The following is a 19,534-nucleotide window of genomic DNA, read 5'->3' as shown; positions in this document are numbered from 1 at the left end:
AACCAGTCCCATACTAATCAAAAACTAGTCAACTACTAATCAAAAACCAGTCCCATACTAATCAAAAACTAGTCAACTACTAATCAAAAACCAGTCCCATACTAATCAAAAACCAGTCAACTACTAATCAAAAACCAGTCAACTACTAATCAAAAACCAGTCCCATACTAATCAAAAACTAGTCAACTACTAACCAAAAACTATTCAACTCATTGGCAGGTAATCTAAAACTAGTCAACTACTAATCAAAAACCAGTCCCATACTAATCAAAAACCAGTCCCATACTAATCAAAAACCAGTCCCATACTAATCAAAAACTAGTCAACTACTAACCAAAAACTATTCAACTCATTGGCAGGTAATCTAAAACTAGTCAACTACTAATCAAAAACCAGTCCCATACTAATCAAAAACCAGTCCCATACTAATCAAAAACCAGTCCCATACTAATCAAAAACCAGTCCCATACTAATCAAAAACCAGTCCCATACTAATCAAAAACCAGTCCCATACTAATCAAAAACTAATCACATACGAATGAAAAACTAGTCAACTACTAACCAAAAACTATTCAACTCATTGGCAGGTAATCTAAAACTAGCCAACTACTAATCAAATCCTTGTCAAAGACTACTGCTGAAAAACTAGTGAACTACTAATAAAATAAACTAGTCAGCAGCTAATCAAGAACTTGTCAACCACTATTAAAAACTAGTTATGTACTAATCAAAAACTAACTACTTAACTACTAATCAAGGGCTAGTCAACTATTCATCAAAAACTAGTCAACTAGTAATCAAAAACTAGTCGGCAATAAATCCCAAAACAGTCTGCAACTAGTCACTAGTCTGCAACTGGTCCTCGTTGTGTTATTGTGTTGTTGTCATTTTTTATGGTCAATGTTGTTTACCTCTTGCAAGCGATGCTCAGCCCCAGGCCCCGCCCACTCCTCCTCTTTAGCTCCACCCTCAGGACGGCCTCCTCGTTGCCTTGGCAACGCTCATCCCTCAGCACCGTCAGTCGCACTCGAGTTCCCGTTTGGCGCAGCACCAAGATGGCTTCCTGGTGGGTAGAGTCTCGCACGTCCACACCGTCCACCTGGAGAGATAGTAATAGTAACATTTAAAGTACTAGTAATGAGAGGATTACTAGCAACTACAGGATTACCTCCAGGATCTGGTCTCCGGCTCTTAGTCGTCCGTCTCGAGCTGCTGCTCCTTCGTCATAGACTTCGTGAATCAAGATGGCATCCTGAACACACACACACACACACACACACACACACACACACACACACACACACACACACACACACACACACACACACACACACACACACACACACACACACACACACACACACACACACACACACACACACACACACACACACACACCTTGAGTTTGTGCGGTCTGCAGGTACACACTACACACTGCAGGTACACAACTATTCTATTATTATTACCAGCTGCGTATCGTTTCCTCCAACGATACTCAGCCCAAGTCCCGATCGGCCTTTATTGATCTCCAATCGAGTCTCCTGACCAGGAAGTACAGGGCACAAGGCGGGGTCTAGTGAGGAGAGATTGGGGCAAGAGGGCAGGCAGGGTGATGAGGGGGATTGGGAGGAGTCATTAAAATGGTCAATTGAATGACTTCTTGCTTCAGTGTGTGTGTGTGTGTGTGTGTGTGTGTGTGTACCTGTGTTGTCATGAAGCAGTTCTGGATTTATCACAGCAGACACTGTTGGTTGAGACTGGCAGGACCACACACACGCACACGCACGCACACGCACACACACGCACACACACACAAATAAACGCCGTAAAAAAACCAGAAGAAATGAACCACACACACAAATAAAGACATACACACAAATTATGCCAAGACACACAAACCACACAAGTTACACAATAACACACATACTCAGGTACCTGGTCAGAGGCATGTGTGAGTGTGTGTTCCTCTGTTGGCGGGGAAACACTGTCATCCTGTGGGCGCGCACACACACACACACACACACACACACACACACACACACACACACACACACACACACACACACACACACACACACACACACACACACACACACACACACACACACACACACACACACACACATCAGAAACAAGCACACAAATGCACCCACACACACACACACACACACACCCACACACACACACGGCTGACCTGCAATGTGTGTAGTTCCAGGCTGTCGAAGGAGGCGGAGCCCATCTGATACATAACCAATTACAGGAGGAAACGTCAATGTCACAATGTACGTGCATGTGTGTGCTTGTTTTTCTGATGTGTATGTGTGTGTGTGTGTCTGTGTGTGCTTGGTTACCCCCGGGCTGTTGGTGCGAGGAGGGGAGGGGGGGGGAAACGGGGTGACAGCCATCTGGTTCACCGCATCATCGTTTCTAGGGAGACGGACGGATACCTCTGATGTTACCATGGTAATGTCAAACTCGCGTCAACTACCCTGGAAGTTAAACTAGTGTAAAGTAAAATAAACAAAGTAAAATTAACGTAAAGCAAAAAGAAGAGTTACAAATGTAACTGGTTCTATTTCATCCCTACTGACCGCTTTAGCACTGGATGTCTACGTTTCATGTACACACTGGTCGACTTGTCATACCAACAAAGTCACCCGTGACCCCCACGTGACCTCTGGAGCCTAGATGAGCAATGTCAACAGTGTCATGAGGAATCTGGATACGCACTTCACACATTGGATGCTGAAGGAGTGACGGCCACGCTCACTCTGGTGAACCTGGTAAAGGTGCTGGGTGAGATCCACGAGGCTGCCACACAGACCGCCTCAATGGGTGCCCCCTTCAGAGAAGCCCATGAGGTAGATACACTCCTCGTTGAGTGACATGTTACCCCGGATGGTGGGGGGAGAGCACTGGCCATGCAGGTGTTCGTAATGGCGTCCACCACCCAGTGGGATAGCCTCTGCCTTGACAAGGCCCTGTCCTGCCTTGACAAGGCCCTGTCCTGCCTTGGGCCACCGTAGCAGCCAAACAGCTGCTCACATCGTTGTATGCTTGACGTAGCATTAATGTAAGTCTTCAGGGCCCTAACTGGGCACAGCAGTTCGGACACCCCTCCTGACGAAGGTTCAATGCGTGCCAACCAGATCGGCTGGTTAACGTACAAGGGCGACAAACCTTTGGGAGGAAAAAGCCACGTTCGGCCACAACGTGAACCTGCCCCCCCCCCCAGGGTACCACCTCAGATGTGTCTTCCACCGACAGGGCATGTAGGTCACCAATCCACTTAGCGGAGACAATGGCCAGGAGAAATGCTGATTTGACAGACACCCGGTTGCGCTCCACTTGTGCCAAGGGTTCGAAGGGATGCTGACCCAGCGCCTCTAGCACCAGGGGCAGATCCCATGCTGGAGCCCTCTGAATGCTTGGAGGCCAGAGCCGTAGGGCCCCTTTTAGAAAGCGGGTCACCAATCGGTGGGAGCCCACAATGGCCGAGCCCACCTGGGCATGTCTGCTGGAAATAGCGGCAACAAAGCCATTCAGCGTGGACTGTGAGCGGTCACTATCCAGGGACTGAAGAGAATCCAGGATTACGGTCACCGGGCAGTGGACTGGGTCCAGCCGCCTGTCCCCACACCAGACAGAGAACCTCTTGAACTTGTTCTCATATTGAGTTTGAGTGGATAGTGCCAACGTGTTCAGGATGGTGGCTCTGATGACAACTGTACAGCCGTTCAGCAGCGGGTCGGCCCCTGCAATGGACAGGCCCACAGCTGGAGTCGCCCAGGGTCTTGGTGCCCAATCTGACCCCCAATTGGGAAAGGAGATCCCTCCTGTCGGTAAGGTGCCATGGCTGAGGGTGAAACAGCCTACACAGCATGGGAAACCAGGTCCTCCCCGGCCACCAAGGAGCCACCGGCAGCAGGCTGCGGCTCTGCTCAGAGACTCTGTGTAGCGTCGGCATAATCAATGGCAGAAGGGGGAATGCGTAGAGCACGAGGGGGACTGGAGGTCTCCGTCCAGGAGAACAAAAGGGGGCAGTGGGTCGACTCCTCCCAAGGCAAAGAGGTCTATCTCTGCCTTCCCGAAAAGTTCGCAGAGGTTTTTCACCACCTCGGGGTGAAGCCTCCATTCGCCAGGCGGGGGACCCCATTGAGAGAGGAAATCCACCACTTGGTTCTGTTCCCCCGGCACATGCATCGCTAGTAGGCTGGCCCACTGGGGAACCGTCTATTACAGCCCCACATGAACAATCAAGGAGCTCGAGACCAAACGCTAGATTTACAAAACCTCTAAAACAAAATTGGAGTAAAACAACTGGTGGATTACTTTGCCCAGAAAAAAACAACTGTATCAAATGTCTGTTAGGCCAGAAGTGCAAAGCTGGGTGAGAAAGCACTGCGTTGATCTTCCGACTGCAATCACAGCCAAATTGATGAGTTGGGCAATACATGCAGAGAAAGTTACCAGAACTAAGGACAAGAAACAGAAAGGTGCACAGCAGCCACACGTGTATGAAGCAGTGTTCTCACTTTTCAACTGCACAGTTTATTTCTCACCTCCTGTGGTGTCGTAAACACTTTTTGTATGAGCGGGAAGTTTGTCTGGTCTTAAATGCACGGCTGGCACTGCTGAAACAGGTTTGTTCAGCCAGAAGGAGCTCGCCGACAGAAGTGACGTCATTTTGTTGGGCAGCATACCTCACTGCCAAAGTTTCGTCTTGTGCTTATGGAGTATGAATTGACCTTTATCGTGAACATGAACGAAGTGGAACCTGTCTAATGTAGGATTGATGTACTAATCGCAGGGAAAATATCTTTAAACAGTTTAGTGGGTATTGGGTCTCGTAGGCAAGTTTTATTTCATCCCTACTGACTGCCAGAGGTGGTGCTTTAGCACTGGATGTCTACGTCTCATTTACACAAGTCCTGGTCACACTCCTGGTCTCCCTAAGCGTCACAAAAAAGATGATCCTCATGAACTGGAAATCCAAACATAATCTGAATATAAAGTTATTTAAAAACTCCTAGACCACATCACATTGGAGAGAATTTCTGCTTGTAGGAAAAATCATTTGGCTCAATTTGAGTTGACATGGTCCCCAATAATTAAACACACCATGTAGCCCTGTGGGGGGGCGGTGGTGCTGCCCTGGGGCTCTGCGGGCCATCTGTGGCTGGGGCGTCGTGGCTTGGGTGGTTGGCGGCCCTGCGATCTGGGGGGGGGGGGGGGTTCCGGCATCTATCCTGGGGAGTGGCGGCCTGGCCTGGGGGGTACTGGGGGGGTTGTGTGGGGTGGGTCTGCTCTGGGCTGGGGGTGGTCCTCTGAAGGTTGGGTGGGGGTGCTGGGCGTCGGGCCCTGGCCGGGCCGTCTGGCCGGGGCGGGCGGGTGTGGGTCTTCGGGGCCTTGGGGGCTGGGTGCCCTCCCCTTTCTGGTTGGGGTGCCCGCTGCAGCGCCGAGGGTGGGTCCTCCCTCTGCCTCCCTCCCCCCACTGGGGCGAGTTGGCCCCTGCTGCCGTGCTCCAGGTCTGCCTCGCTCCCGGATCTGGGGGGGTGGGGGACAGTGCGGATCCTGGTTTGGATGGACAGCTGACTGAGGGTGACCCCAAGCTATCTGTGCTTTCTCTTTTTTAAACTTTGACAAAATCTTGTTCCTTTTAATTGGATTTAAAACTCCATTCACGTTAAATGTAATTATTCTAACAGAAATGAAGTCATTCTTTCTCTCTCGAAAGGTTGTAAGCAGTCCCTTAACAAAAAAAACGAAACCCGAGAACATATTTAACATGGGTGTCAAGAACATGCAACATTTTAACAACTTTCCAAACTTCCCACCTTGTGGTCGGCTCATTGACCTGGCCCGGACCTGGCCCGGACCTGGCCCGGACCTGGCCCGGACCTGGCCCGGACCTGGCCCAGACCTGAGGGGTATCCTCTGTATCCTGTCTGCATTAGGGGCCTTCTTCTCTGTTTGCAGCTATAAAGTGTCCTTTCTTTCCTACTTTGTGTCTCGATCGCCCCATTGATGGTTACATTTTCTACGCCTAGTTTATTTCTTATGATGTACATACCAGTACACCCTGAGCCTTGGCATGAATGCTTAATTTTAAACTAGTCTGTGTTCTCCGTCTGAACTCGACGAAATGCTTGCAGCTTTTCCTTGAAGCCTGGGGCTCCGCTGGTTCAGGGAACCTCAGGCTGTTTGCCATGATTCCCGCTGTATCTTCTCCATCAGTGACTTTGGTTGTATGATTACTTTCACTGACACCTGCCATGTCTGCCGTCGCCTCCTCCACCAGCTCGTAGGTTGTTGACTCCTTGTCATAAAAGACTCTCAGTCCCGCGGGGTAGAGGGTCTGGAAGCACATGTTGTTTTCCTTCAGGGCTCTCCGTGTCTCTGTGTATTCCTTTCATCTGGCTAGAATTGCCACTGCATAGTCATGGTCCAGATTGAGGTTGCAGTTTTCCCAGGTAAAGCCTTTCTTTTGCCATGCTAGTTTAATGACTTCTTTTGTTTTATATCTGAGAAATTTGACCAGGATGGGTCTAAGTTGCGGGCATGCTGGGGGCTGAGGCGCCAGGGCCCGGTGGGCTCTCTCAATCGGCATGTCCTCTGTCTCGGGAATATTCAGATTCTCTCGAAGCAGTTTCTCCACGAACGGGATCAGTGACCTGATTCCACCCTCTGCTCCTTCTGAAACTCCATTTATCCTCATGTTCTCCCTCCTTGCACGGCCCTGGTGATCTGTTAACTTGGACTGTAGCTGCTCCTGTATTTTTAGCATTTTGGCTAACACCTCTTCGACATTTTGCCACCTGTCCTCGTTTGGTACGATCCTAGCTTCAGCTTCGTCTAACCTCATGTTGGTTTTTGCAAGCTGTTTTTTGTTGTCCTGTCTAAAGTTGCATATCTGTCTCGGTATCAGGGGTAGGTCTGCCGCCTCCTCTGCATCCTTCCTGGAGCTGCATTGGTTAGCCCCAGGTGGGCTACCATTAGCCTCCTCGTGTTGTGGTATTTCACCTTCCTCCTCCACTCTCTGGACGTGTTTTTTGCTCTTGTTTCTAGACGTCATCCAAGTTTTTCCCGGTTATTTCTGATAAATGCAAAAACTTGTGTTAAATTGACTTTAGGGCGTTTTTTTCCTCACTGCAGTCGTGCGCTCTTACTGAGCTGCTACCGATCGGTGGAACCCGCTAGAGCCTATCTTGATAACAATTCTTATTTCTCCTCAGCTTCGAACATCTGTCTTTCTTCATCCTCTTCCTCACTCATCAACTCGAAAACTACTCTCTCCGAGAGTTCGGCAGCGTCTTGCAGAGTATAAACAGTCCTGCCGAACACGCGTGTTTTTTGGCAGCTTGCCGCCGTCACTGCAGAACCTTCGTCTAGTTCTTACGGCTTCAAGAAGGGAGTCTGCAGGGGCCTAAACTCTTCAGTCCAGACTGATGTTAAACATGGAGTTCCACAGGGTTCTGTCTAAAGTCCTATACTCTTTACTTTATACATGCTACCTGTAGGGAATATTATTAAACACTCCATTAACGTCTATTGTTATGCATGTGACACACGAGTTTATTTATCGATGAAACCTGATGATAATAACCAACTTTTTAAAGTAAAAGCTTGTCTTGACGATATAAAGGATTGGATGAGCCATAATTTCCTGCTCCTGAACTCAGATACCCCAATCTCACCCGGGAGTTATTTTTGACCAGGATTTATCCTTTAACTCACACATTAAAGAAGTCTGCAGGACTGTCTTTTTTTACCTATGCAATATACTCAAACTTAGAAACATGCTGACTCATAGTGATGCTGAAAAACTAATCCAGGCGTCTGTTACTTGGAGAGTAGACTATTGTAACTCCCTATTACCAGGGTGTCCAAATAACCATTTAAAAAGTCTTCAATAGATTCAAAATGCTGCAGCGAGAGTCCTGACAAGGACCAGCATGAGAGATCACATCACTCCACTACTAACCTCTCTTCAATGGCTCCCTGTTAAATCTAGAATAGAATTTAAAATCATCCTTCTAACGTAAAAAGCTCTTAACAACCTGGTCCCATCACATCTTAAAGAACTGTTGGTCCGATATCTCCCCAGAAGAACACTTGGTTCTCAGAGTACTGCCCCCTGGAGGTTCCTAGGTTTTCTAAAAGTAGAATGGAGGCGGGGCTTTCAGCTTTCAGGTTCCTTTTATGTGGAACCAGATCCAGTTTCAGTTAGGGAGGCTGAAACAGTCTCTACTTTTAATAGGAGATTCAAGACTTTTCTATTTACTATAGCTTACAGTTAGGACTGTTTCAAAAGACCCCCCACAGCTTCTTTCTCTCCCTCTCTTTCTACCTCTCTCTACCTCCTGAACCAGGGTCTGTTTCTCGCCGATTTACCCAAATCAAGGTTTGTATCTCCCCCAATCTATCTCTGTCTATCCTATCCTCTCCTCTATCCCCCAATCTATCTCTCTGTCTATCCTATCCTCTCCTCTATCCCCCAATCTATCTCTCTGTCTATCCTATCCTCTCCTCTATCCCCCAATCTATCTCTGTCTATCCTCTCCTCTCCGCTATCCCCTCACCCCAACTCATCAGCAGAAATCCTTCACCTCTGATTCTGGTTTCTACAAAGGTTTCTTCCTGTTCGAGGGAGTTTTTCACAATAAATCTGCTGCTCATGTGGATTTGTTGGGTTTTTCTCTTTTCTCCGTTAAAAGCACATTGAAATGACTGTGTAGTATTTGGTGCTTTATAAATAAAGTTGAATTGAATTGAATTGTTCTTGGCCCAGCAGAAGGAGAGGCGTGTTCGCCGCCTGTCTGGTAGAACCCAGCACTCCGGGGCTCAGCCTGAGCACAGACGCAGTAGACCGGCCGAGTATAGAGACCATATACTGGGGACGGGAACGCGCATGGTACCTGCAGAGTCTTGGCCCAAATACAATAAACACAAAACAATCACTGTACTGTGGTCCTCACCCAAATTGGGCTTGGCAACAAAGGCTGATAGCAACTTACGCCCGGTGAAGCTAATGTGAACAAGACCACGCTGGGCTCTGGGCACATAACCCACTAGCAAACAAATTAAGCTGGCTAAAATAAACATCGAGAGGAAGCTGCGCAAACGTGGCCGTCATCAGCAATCTCTTTCTATTTTATTTACATTGCCCAGTGTGCATCAGCAGCCCAAACACGAAGCATATGCTGGGGGCAGGCGGCACTCATGCGGCCTTTGCCAACAGAGGTTGCTAACGGGTAAAGCTACTGCCACAGCTCCTGCTGGGCGAATGCGCGCTGTTCCAACCTAGCACGGTCTCAGAGCTCCGAGTGATGGAAGCTGTAGCAGTAGCTTGTATGCACAATCTCCCAGCAAACTGTGCGTGAGAAGAAAAAAGTCAAGTGCCCTGGAGTGACACCTGAAGATATAACCTTCATTTGGGCAATCCAGGGGTCACAGGTGACATTGTACCCGCACTGCACATGTGCCAAGGAGAATATTCAGCACTTAAAGCGCCACCTCTGGCGGTCAGCAGGGATGAAATACAACTAGCCTACAACTGAAACTAACATAAAATCAAACAAACGTAAAGTAAAATTAACACAAAGTAAAACAAACCTTCAACTGAAAGTAACGGAAAGTAAATGAAACGTGAAGTAAAATTAACAAAAAGTAAAACTAACCTTCAACTGAAACTAACGTTAAGTAAAAGAAAGTAAAATTCACACAAAGTAAAACTAATCTTCAACTGAAACTAATGTGAAGTGAAACTAACAAAGTAAAACTAATCTTCAACTGAAACTAATGTGAAGTGAAACTAACAAAGTAAAAATAACCTTCAACTGAAACAAAGTAAAATTAATATAAAGTAAAACTAACAAAAAGTCATGTTAACGTAGAGTGAAACCAATGTAGAGTGAAATTAACGTAGATGGACCGAACGTAGAGTGAAACTAACGTAGAGTGAATCTAACGTAGAGTGAATCTAACGTAGAGTGAATCTAACGTAGAGTGAAACTAACGTAGAGCGGACCTAGCGTGGAGTGAAACTAACGTAGAGTGAATCTAACGTAGAGCGGACCTAACGTAGAGCGGACCTAACGTAGTGTGAAACTAACGTAGAGTGAATCTAACGTAGAGCGGACCTAACGTAGTGTGAATCTAACGTAGAGCGGACCTAACGTAGTGTGAAACTAACGTAGAGTGAATCTAACGTGGAGCAGACCTAACGTAGTGTGAATCTAACGTAGAGCGGACCTAACGTAGTGTGAAACTAACATAGAGTGAATCTAACGTGGAGCAGACCTAACGTAGAGTGAAACTAACGTAGAGTGAATCTAACGTAGAGCGGACCTAACGTAGAGTGAATCTAACGTAGTGTGAAACAAACGTAGAGTGAATCTAACGTAGAGCGGACCAAACGTAGAGCAGACCTAACGTAAAGTGAAACTAACGTAGTGTGAAACTAACGTAGAGCGGACCTAACGTAGTGTGAAACTAACGTAGTGTGAAACAAACGTAGAGCGGACCTAATGTAGTGTGAAACTAACGTAGTGTGAAACAAACGTAGAGCAGACCTAACGTAGAGTGAAACTAACGTAGTGTGAAACTAACGTAGAGCGGACCTAACGTAGTGTGAAACTAACGTAGTGTGAAACAAACGTAGAGCGGACCTAACGTAGTGTGAAACTAACGTAGTGTGAAACAAACGTAGTGTGAAACAAACGTAGAGCAGACCTAACGTAGAGTGAAACTAACGTAGTGTGAACCAAATGTAGAGCGGACCTAACGTAGTGTGAAACTAACGTAGTGTGAAACAAACGTAGAGCGGACCTAACGGAGGGTGAAACTAATGTTGATTGAAACTAACGTAAAAACCACCGTGAACTAAAACTGAAACTAAACTCAAACTAACGTAAAGTTAAACGTACCTGAGCAGCAGCAGTTTGACACGTGTGGCGGCGCTGTTGATGATGGCGGAGGCATTCTGGTGGCTCCGCCCATAAAGGACGTGATCATTGATCTGGAGGGAATGGGAAGTGCTGAGTCAGCAGAACAATACGCTGACTCGGCAGAGTGTTATGCAGACTAAGCAGAGCATTATGCTGACTCAGCAGAACATTACGCCGACTCAACAGTGTTACGCTGACAAAGCAGAACATTACGGTAACTCAGCGGAACGTTACGCTGACTTGGCAGAATGTGGACGCTAACCTCCAGCAGCTCGTCTCCAACCCGGATGCGTCCGTCACGGGCCGCCGGCCCACCCGGCTGCAGCCCGACCACAAAAATGCTGAGTCGTGATCGGTCCCGGTTCCCGGCCAGGCTGAGGCCCAGACCCTGACGCTCCTTCTCCAGCTCCACGCTAAGCAGCACCCCCTGCAGGTCACTGTAGCGCTCACTCAGCCGCTCAGCCGGGGGAGGGGAGGGCAAGGAGAGAGAGAGGGAGAACTGCCGAGTCATCTCTGAAGGGGAGGGAATGAGAACTTTGCTAAATCTCAACAAAAAACCTTTAATTACAAAAATGGCAAATTAAATGAAGACCTTTTACAAATAACATAAAAACACAAAAAACCTGACAAAAATAAAACAAAAAATTCTTAAAGACAAAAAGGACAACTAAACTACAAAATCGTGTGTGTGTGTGTGTGTGTGTGTGTGTGTGTGTGTGTGTGTGTGTGTGTGCTGCATCAGTTGCGGGAGGTCACTGCAATGCAACAAGACCCCCCCCCCCCCCACACACACACACACACACACACACACAGAGTTGATGTTGGCATGACGACAGGGTAAAAGGTGACCTCTAAATACACACACGCACGCACGCACGCACACGCGCACACACACACACACGCACACGCGCACACACACACACACACACACACACGTTAGCATGCTACAAACCAGGCGGCAGCATCGTCCATCCTTCAGTCTCACCGCTGATGCTCCTCGTGTGTGTGTGTGTGTGTGTGTGAGTGAGAGAGATGACGCAGGGGGAGGGGTGTGTGTGTGTCAGTATCACCGCCACATGCACGCACACACACACACACACACACACGCACACGCACACACACTGGGAGTGCATTCACTGCTTCCTTGCTAATGTAAAATCCGAGGCTAATGCTAAAGCTAAATGTAACTGAATATGAGGCTAATGCTAAAGCTAAATATAACTAAATATGAAGCTCATACTAAATTATAAGCTCATGCTAAATCTGAAGGTAATTATAAGGCTAAATGCACTACTAGATCTGAGGCTAATGCTAAAGCTAAATGTAATGCTAAATGTGAGACTAATGGTAATTCCAAAGCTAATGCTAATTCAGAAGGAAATTTGAAAGTTAAATGCACCTCAAAATCTGAGGCCTGTAAAAGTTGGTGAGGTTAGAAAGACTTTCCTTCCTCAGTCTCTGCTGGGCTTTCTTGGTGACGGCAGCAGTGTTGGCGGTGGAGGACAGATCCTCTGCCAGATCAATGCCCAGGAACTTGACACTGCTCACCATCTTACCACAGCCCCGTTGATGAATAGTTTGACACCTGTGAATTCCCCACTTCACCAAAAGCATTTGGAAAGAAGCTAAAAGCTTTGTTCCTACTCTTCACCTTCTGGACCAGAAGAAGAAGGCCTTTAAAGACGGTGATCAACAGGAGCTCCAGCGAGCAGTACAGCAAGAAGCTTGAGCAGAAGTTGCAGAACAACAACGTGAAAGAGGTGTGGGACGGGATGAAAACCATCACTGGATGCAGCTCCAGGAGGGGAGTCACCATAGAAGGAGGAGTGGACCAAGCAAACCTGCTAAATTACTTCTTTAACAGGCTTGACCTTCCCCATTCACTCCCAAATCAGATGACTGCACCCCCCACCAGCACCTCTGCCGATGCCTGCACAGAGGGAAGGGCTCCCCGCCCAGAATAACAACAGCCCAGGTGTGTGGAGAACTGAGGAGGCTACGTCCCAGGAAGGCGGCTGGTCCTGACGGTGTGTCCCCACTATTCCTGAAGGCCTGTGCTACGGAGCTGGGAGACCCTCTACAGCACATCTTCAACCGGAGCCTGGAGCAGGGGAGGACCCCCCAGCCGTGGAAAACCTCCTGCATCGTCCCAGTCCCTAAGAAACCACAACCTGTATAGCTGAACGACTACAGACCGGTTGCCCCGACGTCACACATGATGAAGACCATGGAGAGGCTGCTGCTACACCCTCTGAGACCACAGGTCCGCCACGCTGCTGACCCTCTGCAGGTTGCATACCAGGAGAAGGTGGTAGTGGAGGATGCCATCGTCTACATGCTGCATCGATCCCTCTCCCACCTCGACAGCGGCAGTGGTGTTGTAAGAATCACATTCTTGGACTTCTCCAGCACCTTCAACACCATTCAGCCCCCGCTCCTGGGACACAAACTAACAGAGATGGGGGTGGACACAAACCTGGCGGCATGGATAACGGATTATCTGACAGGAAGACCCCAGTATGTTCGACTGGGCGACTGTAGGTCCAACACTGTGGTCAGCAGCACTGGAGCGTCAGAGGGGACTGTGCTGTCTCCGGTCCTGTTCACCCTTTATACATCCGACTTCAAATAAAACTCGGAGTTGTGCCACGTGCAGAAGTTCGCAGACGACACTGCGATCGTGGGATGTATAGGTGGTGGACGGGAGGAGGAGTACAGCAGAGTGATCCAGGACTTTGCCACATGGAGTGACTCCAACCACCTGCTCCTCAACACCACCAAGACCAAAGAAATGGTGGTGGACTTCAGGAGACCGAGGCCACAACCGGGGCCTATCACCATCAAGGGGGACACTGTGGACATTGTGAAGTCTTACAAATACATGGGAGCACAGTTGGATGACAGACTGGACTGCAAACACAGATGCCCTGTGCAGGAAAGCACATCCTTCAACATCTGCAAAAAGCTCCTGCAGATGTTTTATCACTCTGTACTGGCGAACTCCCTCTTCTATGCTGTGTTCTTGGGGGGGGGGGCAGCATCAAGAAGAAGGACGCCACACACCTGGACAAAGGAGTGAGGAAGGCAGGTTCTGGGGTGGCACTGAACTGAACAGTCTGACATCTGTGTCTGAACGACGGGCGCTGGACAGGCTCCTGTCCATCATGGACAACCCACTGGACAGGCTCCTGTCCATCATGGACAACCCACTGGACAGGCTCCTGTCCATCATGGACAACCCACTGCATCCACCATCTCCAGTGACAGGCTGCTGTCCCTGTCCTGCTCCACTGACAGACTGAGGAAATCTTTCCTCCCTCATGCCATGAGGATGTTTAACTCCCCCAAGGGAGTTGGTGGTTAAAAAAACCTGTGGACAAGGGTACTAGAGGGGACCCGAGCACCCATGGGTACCAGACTTTGGACTGAAAAAGCTTTTGCTCTTTATTTTTTTGTTATTTTTATTTCTACTCCATTCATTGTATTCTGTTGTTGCCTCTGCTGACACCGTTGTTTGCTGTTGTTGTGGTTGCTGCTGAGACTGTGAATTTCCCCACGGGGATGAATATAGTATTTATCCATCTTCAACGGAAGAGTTTGCTGGAAGCAGCTCACCCAGCGTTAGCATTAGCTCACACCAGAGGCCTGCAACCAGGGGCACTGTGTCCCCTCGCAAGGAGCATAGTTTAGGACCTGCCTTGTTTTTTTTCTTCTCTTTGTACCTACTGTTTTACCCTCTTCTTTTTTTCATTGTAGATTTTGCAGTTTGTGAGATGAAAAAATTATTAATAAATCAATCTCCCTCCTCCTGCAGCTTCCCACCTGGTTCTCCCTTCTGTGCTCCCAACAGCCGCTACCTCTTCATCGTCAAAGAGCAACAGCGCTGGAGCGGCCTCCCTCTCCTCTGGACAGCCAGACCAGCGACCCTCTTCCCGTCAAAAGCCCACCGCTTCTTAAGTTGTTAAGTAACTGTGGAAAATCTGTTTTAATCTTTGGCCCCAGTCCCACTCTTGGCCGAGGTGCAGCTCACTTCCGCAGAATTTTAAGCCTGAACATGTTTGTTACTTCTGCCTGCAGAAGCCACAATGTAGATTTCATTGATAACTTCAACTTATTCTCGAACCATCCCTCCTTCTTCCGTCCTGACAGACTTCATCCCAGCAGCTTGGGAGCGAGATATTAGCTGCTAATATCCTAAATAACGTACACTAGTCCCCTCGAGACTGACTGTTTATATTTCATGGACACGCCCTTGAGTGTCCTTGCTCCTGGACTCCTCAGGCCCCCAGCACCCCCTACTGTTCTCCTCTGTCAATTACATCCTCACCATCTGTGTTCTCAAAATTAAACTCTCTTCCTGCTGTCTCCTCACCTTCTAATATCCAAAGCTTTCATGTGGAGACTGTGTCTGTTCCATCACCGTTTTACCAAAGACTAGATGACTCCCACAGGAGAGGAGTTAAACATAGGAATCTGATAAAAATCAAAACTCAAAACATCTGGCAGGGTGGTGTTGGGATCTCACAAGGCCACAAAAAGTTTGTTCATTTCTAGGGAAAGACAATTTTCATTTGTTCTCGGGAATGTGCCTGGGCATCACTCACAGCGGGGGTGGAGGACCTTTTGCCACTGCAGAACCATGAAAATTCTCCCCTGCTTTCTGCTCAAAAGACACTTCCTCCATGGACTCAGTCAGTGAGGCTCTCAGGATTTCACACCTTCGAATCTCCCAACTTTCATCAAGAGTTGGAGAGATTCTCTCAAGAAGGTTTTTGCTCGTGTTCTTTGGAGGAGGAGGGTTGCTGGAGGCTCACCCAGTGTTAGCATACAGCTAACACCAGAGGCCTGCACCCAGGGGCCTTCACTCCTCCACTCCTCTGCTGACCCAACCACGAGGGTCAGACCTTCCCCTGATCCAGAGACCAGCACCCAGAGTCTGATCTCCCATCAACCAGGAAAACCAAGCAGTTCCTCCAGGACGGACCAGGGAAACGACGCCTCACAGAACTTCTTTGTGTTTTCCTCAACCAGCAGGAAAACCATCACAGACCTGAGCGACCAGCTCCTCAGTCTGGACAAAAGGAACAACCAGGAGCTGCAAAGAAGGACTCCTGAAACATCAACTTCATCTTCTTCTCCTCAGCCTGCAGAACCAGCAACCACAGTTAGCAGGAGGTGCTAACTACAGGAGAAGACACCAGCTTCCCTCCAGCAGGACAACAACTGAACTCCTTCAAGGAAGTGGGAACAACAACTGGGCTTTACCTGAGACTAGTTAAACCTGATGCTATGATAGAACTGTTTAACTTTATGAAGATGTGTTGGTTCTGTTACAGTGATTGAGTTCTATAGATAATGATATTAGGAGCAGTTATCAACCTGTAAACCAACGTTAGCTCTGCCACAGACACAGGGTCTGCATGCTAATCTTTGCTTTACTAACTAGTTAACTCACAATCCTACACATATCACATCAAAGACATCACACAGTAACTGAACACCATCTGACGACTCCTGACGTTTTACAAAACAAGTCTCATTCACATCAAGTCATTCTAGAAATGGTCCTTTAGCAGAGACACGCAGGAAGCAGACGCTAAAGACTAGCTTACATGTTCCATTGTTCTCCAGCACATGGTGGAGACCCAGGACAGACTTCCTGCTCTCTGATAACCTCCATTTGAATGGAGTTTCTTGTGATCCGCCATCTTGTCTTGTAGTTCCATCACACGTCTCTCTCTCTCGCTCTCTCTCTCAGTTAATTTAACTATTAATTTGAATTCCTGATGAACTGTTTAGTATATCTTATGAGACTGATAGAACTGAATTGGCTATCATTTCCTGTTAAGACAGGTGGAGCTCAAAGGTAATCTGATACAGATCAAATAAATATTTTCAATAACATAATAACTATCTTTGATAATTATTAATCATTATCGATAGCCAAACACAACATAATCCTTATGAGGTAAGAAATCCCTACAATGGGGTCTGTTTGCTGCCTTGGGGGGGTTATAGTCCACCGGGGAGTTGAAGCCCTGCCACGGTTGCCAAGTGTCCCCTGTGTCGCCTGTGTACGTGAAGTGGTTATGGAGTCTCTGGACATACCGCCTGTTTGCCTGCTTGATGCCCTGTGACAGGTTCTTCCTGGCCAGGCTGGAAGCAGCTGCGTCACCTGATTTAAATGCCGTTTTCCTCGCTCTGAGCAACAATCGCACCTCAGCACAGGTCCAGGGCTTCTCTTTGTTGCGACATTTGAAGGTTTTAACCACGGTCACATCATGTGTACGTTTAGAAATGTAAGCCATGACTAATTCAGTACATTCCTCCAAGTCCAGTCTGCTGTGGTATGAGGTGCCTCCTGGAAGATGTCCCACTGCGTTGTCTCAAAACAGTCCTACAGCATGGTGAGAGCATCCTGTGGCCAAACCCTGACTTTCCTGGATTCAGCTTTTGTTTGTACAAAGGGGTGAGCAGAACCGCAAGGTGATCAGAGTTACCAACATGTGGGAGAGGGGCCGCTCTATATGAGTCCTTCATGTTTGTGTACACCAGATCTCATGTGTTGCTCCCTCTGGTTGCAAAGTACACGTTTTGGTCGAATTTTGGCAGGACTTATTTGAGGCTTGCCTGATTAAAATCCCCCTATGCGATGAAGAAGGCATTTGGATGCACTTTCTGCTGTGCACTGATGACATCATGCAGCTCCGCCATAGCATCTGTCACATTCGCCATGGTACGTACACAGCCACTATAATGGCCACCGACAGTTCCCATGGGAGGTAGAAGAGGCGACATCTCACCATCAATGCCTTGATATCAGGTTTTCAGACCATGGAGACAACGTTGGAGACCTGGCACCACGAGTTATTGGTGTAAACTGCAAGACCGTTACCTCTGCATTTGCCGGTTAGCCTTGCGTCTCTTTCGGGTCTGCACAGCGTTAGGCCCTCCAGTCCGATCACGGCGTCCATGATGTTCTGGCTGAACTAGGTCTCGGTGAAACTGAAGACACAGCAGTCCCTCATGCTCTGCTGGAATGCGCTCCCCAGCCTGCTGTGGTCCAGCTTGCTGTCTAGCGACCGGACATTGGCCAGGAGCACCATTGGGATCGCCGACTTCCACATCCTCTCGCTCCTCCTCTGATGCCCCCTCACTGGGTCAGGTAGAGGCTAGGCTCACCTCGCCTGTGGAGCACGTCTGGCTGCAACGCTGTGTAACTCCATGTTTTGCCACAACGTTCTATAAGCTCTGCCGATTAGATACACTTCGTGTTCTTGCACAATTTACTCCACTTTCCATGGAGTTCCTAACACTTGCGCTCGCACAGCAAGATTTCGAGCACTTGATCTTCTTTCTTTTTACTTGCTCAAAGTTGAATGGAAACGTATAAGTTTGGGTAATGTATGAATTCGACCAACATAACTTTTTACATAAAAACACTTGTGGTTTCTTTTATCATCAAAATAGCTCAATGGAACTTTCAGGGAAGGTGTGTCTCTTTATACTCTTCAATCTGAAGGAATAATAATATATATTTTAAATTTGTTCTTGGTCTGAAATAAATTTGATAGTATTAAGATTGGAGCTGTCACACCCTACTACGACCAACAACATACTACCTACATACCACACCATATTTATTGCATTAGTCCGTTGTTGTCATTTTTTATTTTTTTTTATAACATGGTAAACGTGTCATGTATTTTTATTATATAGGTCAATAACAAATCATATCCTGTCCCTCCTCTTCTTCCTTTTCCTGCTCAACTTTTTTTCTGAACCATAAAAGTTATGAGTTGTTTTAGCTGAACTTGTTTTTATGTGTTGAAGTCGAGTGAGTTGTTAATACGTTCCGGTGAGGATCTGAATGTTGACCCAAGTCAAAAATTTTAAATTGACGATGACAAGTTTCCCCGACTACGTCATTGGAGCGAATCCCGAGGATACACAATGCTCTCCAATCAGAATTCATGTTTTCCAGGTAAAACGCAGCGTCACTCACCAGAATGCGGATCACTAATCGGGAAGAAAATAGCGGCGGCTATTGGCCGTGGTCTTCACGTACCTATATCAAGCGTTTTCTCACGCAATCATTGGCGTTCACGCCAGAATCACGTGATCGTGCTCTCGGGGCGAAAAATGGCCGCCCCCAGCACTGGCATGATCCGTTGGCAATACCAAGTGATGTTTGCCGAAAAAACAAGGGGCAAGGTGGGTAGATGATTCAGTCGCCCGAGCAAAGCCTTTACTAGCCCCGGACGTTCAGACAAGCCTTCATGTCAATCACAGCTACACACTGCTACACACTGCTACACACTGCTACCGCCCAAGGAGACGTCTCTGCCAGCGCCGCGCCAACCAAAGGCCTAGTCCTCTCAAACATTGTTGACTGATTTGTCTGAATGTGTTGGTGAGCATGTCTCCTTTGCCCAGATAATCCATCCCACCTTACAGGTGTAGCACAGCGAGATGCTGATTAGACAGCATGAATATTGCACAGGTGTGCCTTAGGACCTAGTTATGGTTGAGCCAGCCTGGGTTAAGTGCAAGATGCTCTGGATGGAGGAGTGTTGGACCCCAGC

General features: G+C 47.8%; 1 protein-coding gene across 2 annotated transcripts in view; it reads right to left on the bottom strand.

Annotated features, from left to right (window-relative positions):
• patj (PATJ crumbs cell polarity complex component) overlaps positions 1 to 19,534 on the bottom strand; it is a 58,070-nt gene that overhangs the window by 6,960 nt on the left and 31,576 nt on the right. For both annotated transcript variants that reach the window (XM_080506438.1, XM_080506439.1), the window contains exons 24-32: positions 11,212 to 11,462; positions 10,929 to 11,020; positions 2,352 to 2,427; positions 2,195 to 2,239; positions 1,936 to 1,992; positions 1,703 to 1,757; positions 1,467 to 1,573; positions 1,169 to 1,252; positions 912 to 1,099 (exon numbers count right to left, since the gene is read on the bottom strand). In XM_080506438.1, coding sequence (XP_080362564.1) covers positions 912 to 1,099; positions 1,169 to 1,252; positions 1,467 to 1,573; positions 1,703 to 1,757; positions 1,936 to 1,992; positions 2,195 to 2,239; positions 2,352 to 2,427; positions 10,929 to 11,020; positions 11,212 to 11,462 — 955 coding nt within the window. The remainder of the gene's footprint in view (positions 1 to 911; positions 1,100 to 1,168; positions 1,253 to 1,466; positions 1,574 to 1,702; positions 1,758 to 1,935; positions 1,993 to 2,194; positions 2,240 to 2,351; positions 2,428 to 10,928; positions 11,021 to 11,211; positions 11,463 to 19,534) is intronic.

This window comes from Blennius ocellaris (genome assembly GCF_963422515.1).
Source record: "Blennius ocellaris genome assembly, chromosome: 12".
NCBI lineage: Eukaryota > Metazoa > Chordata > Actinopteri > Blenniiformes > Blenniidae > Blennius > Blennius ocellaris.
This window is presented reverse-complemented; position numbering and strand designations above follow the sequence as displayed.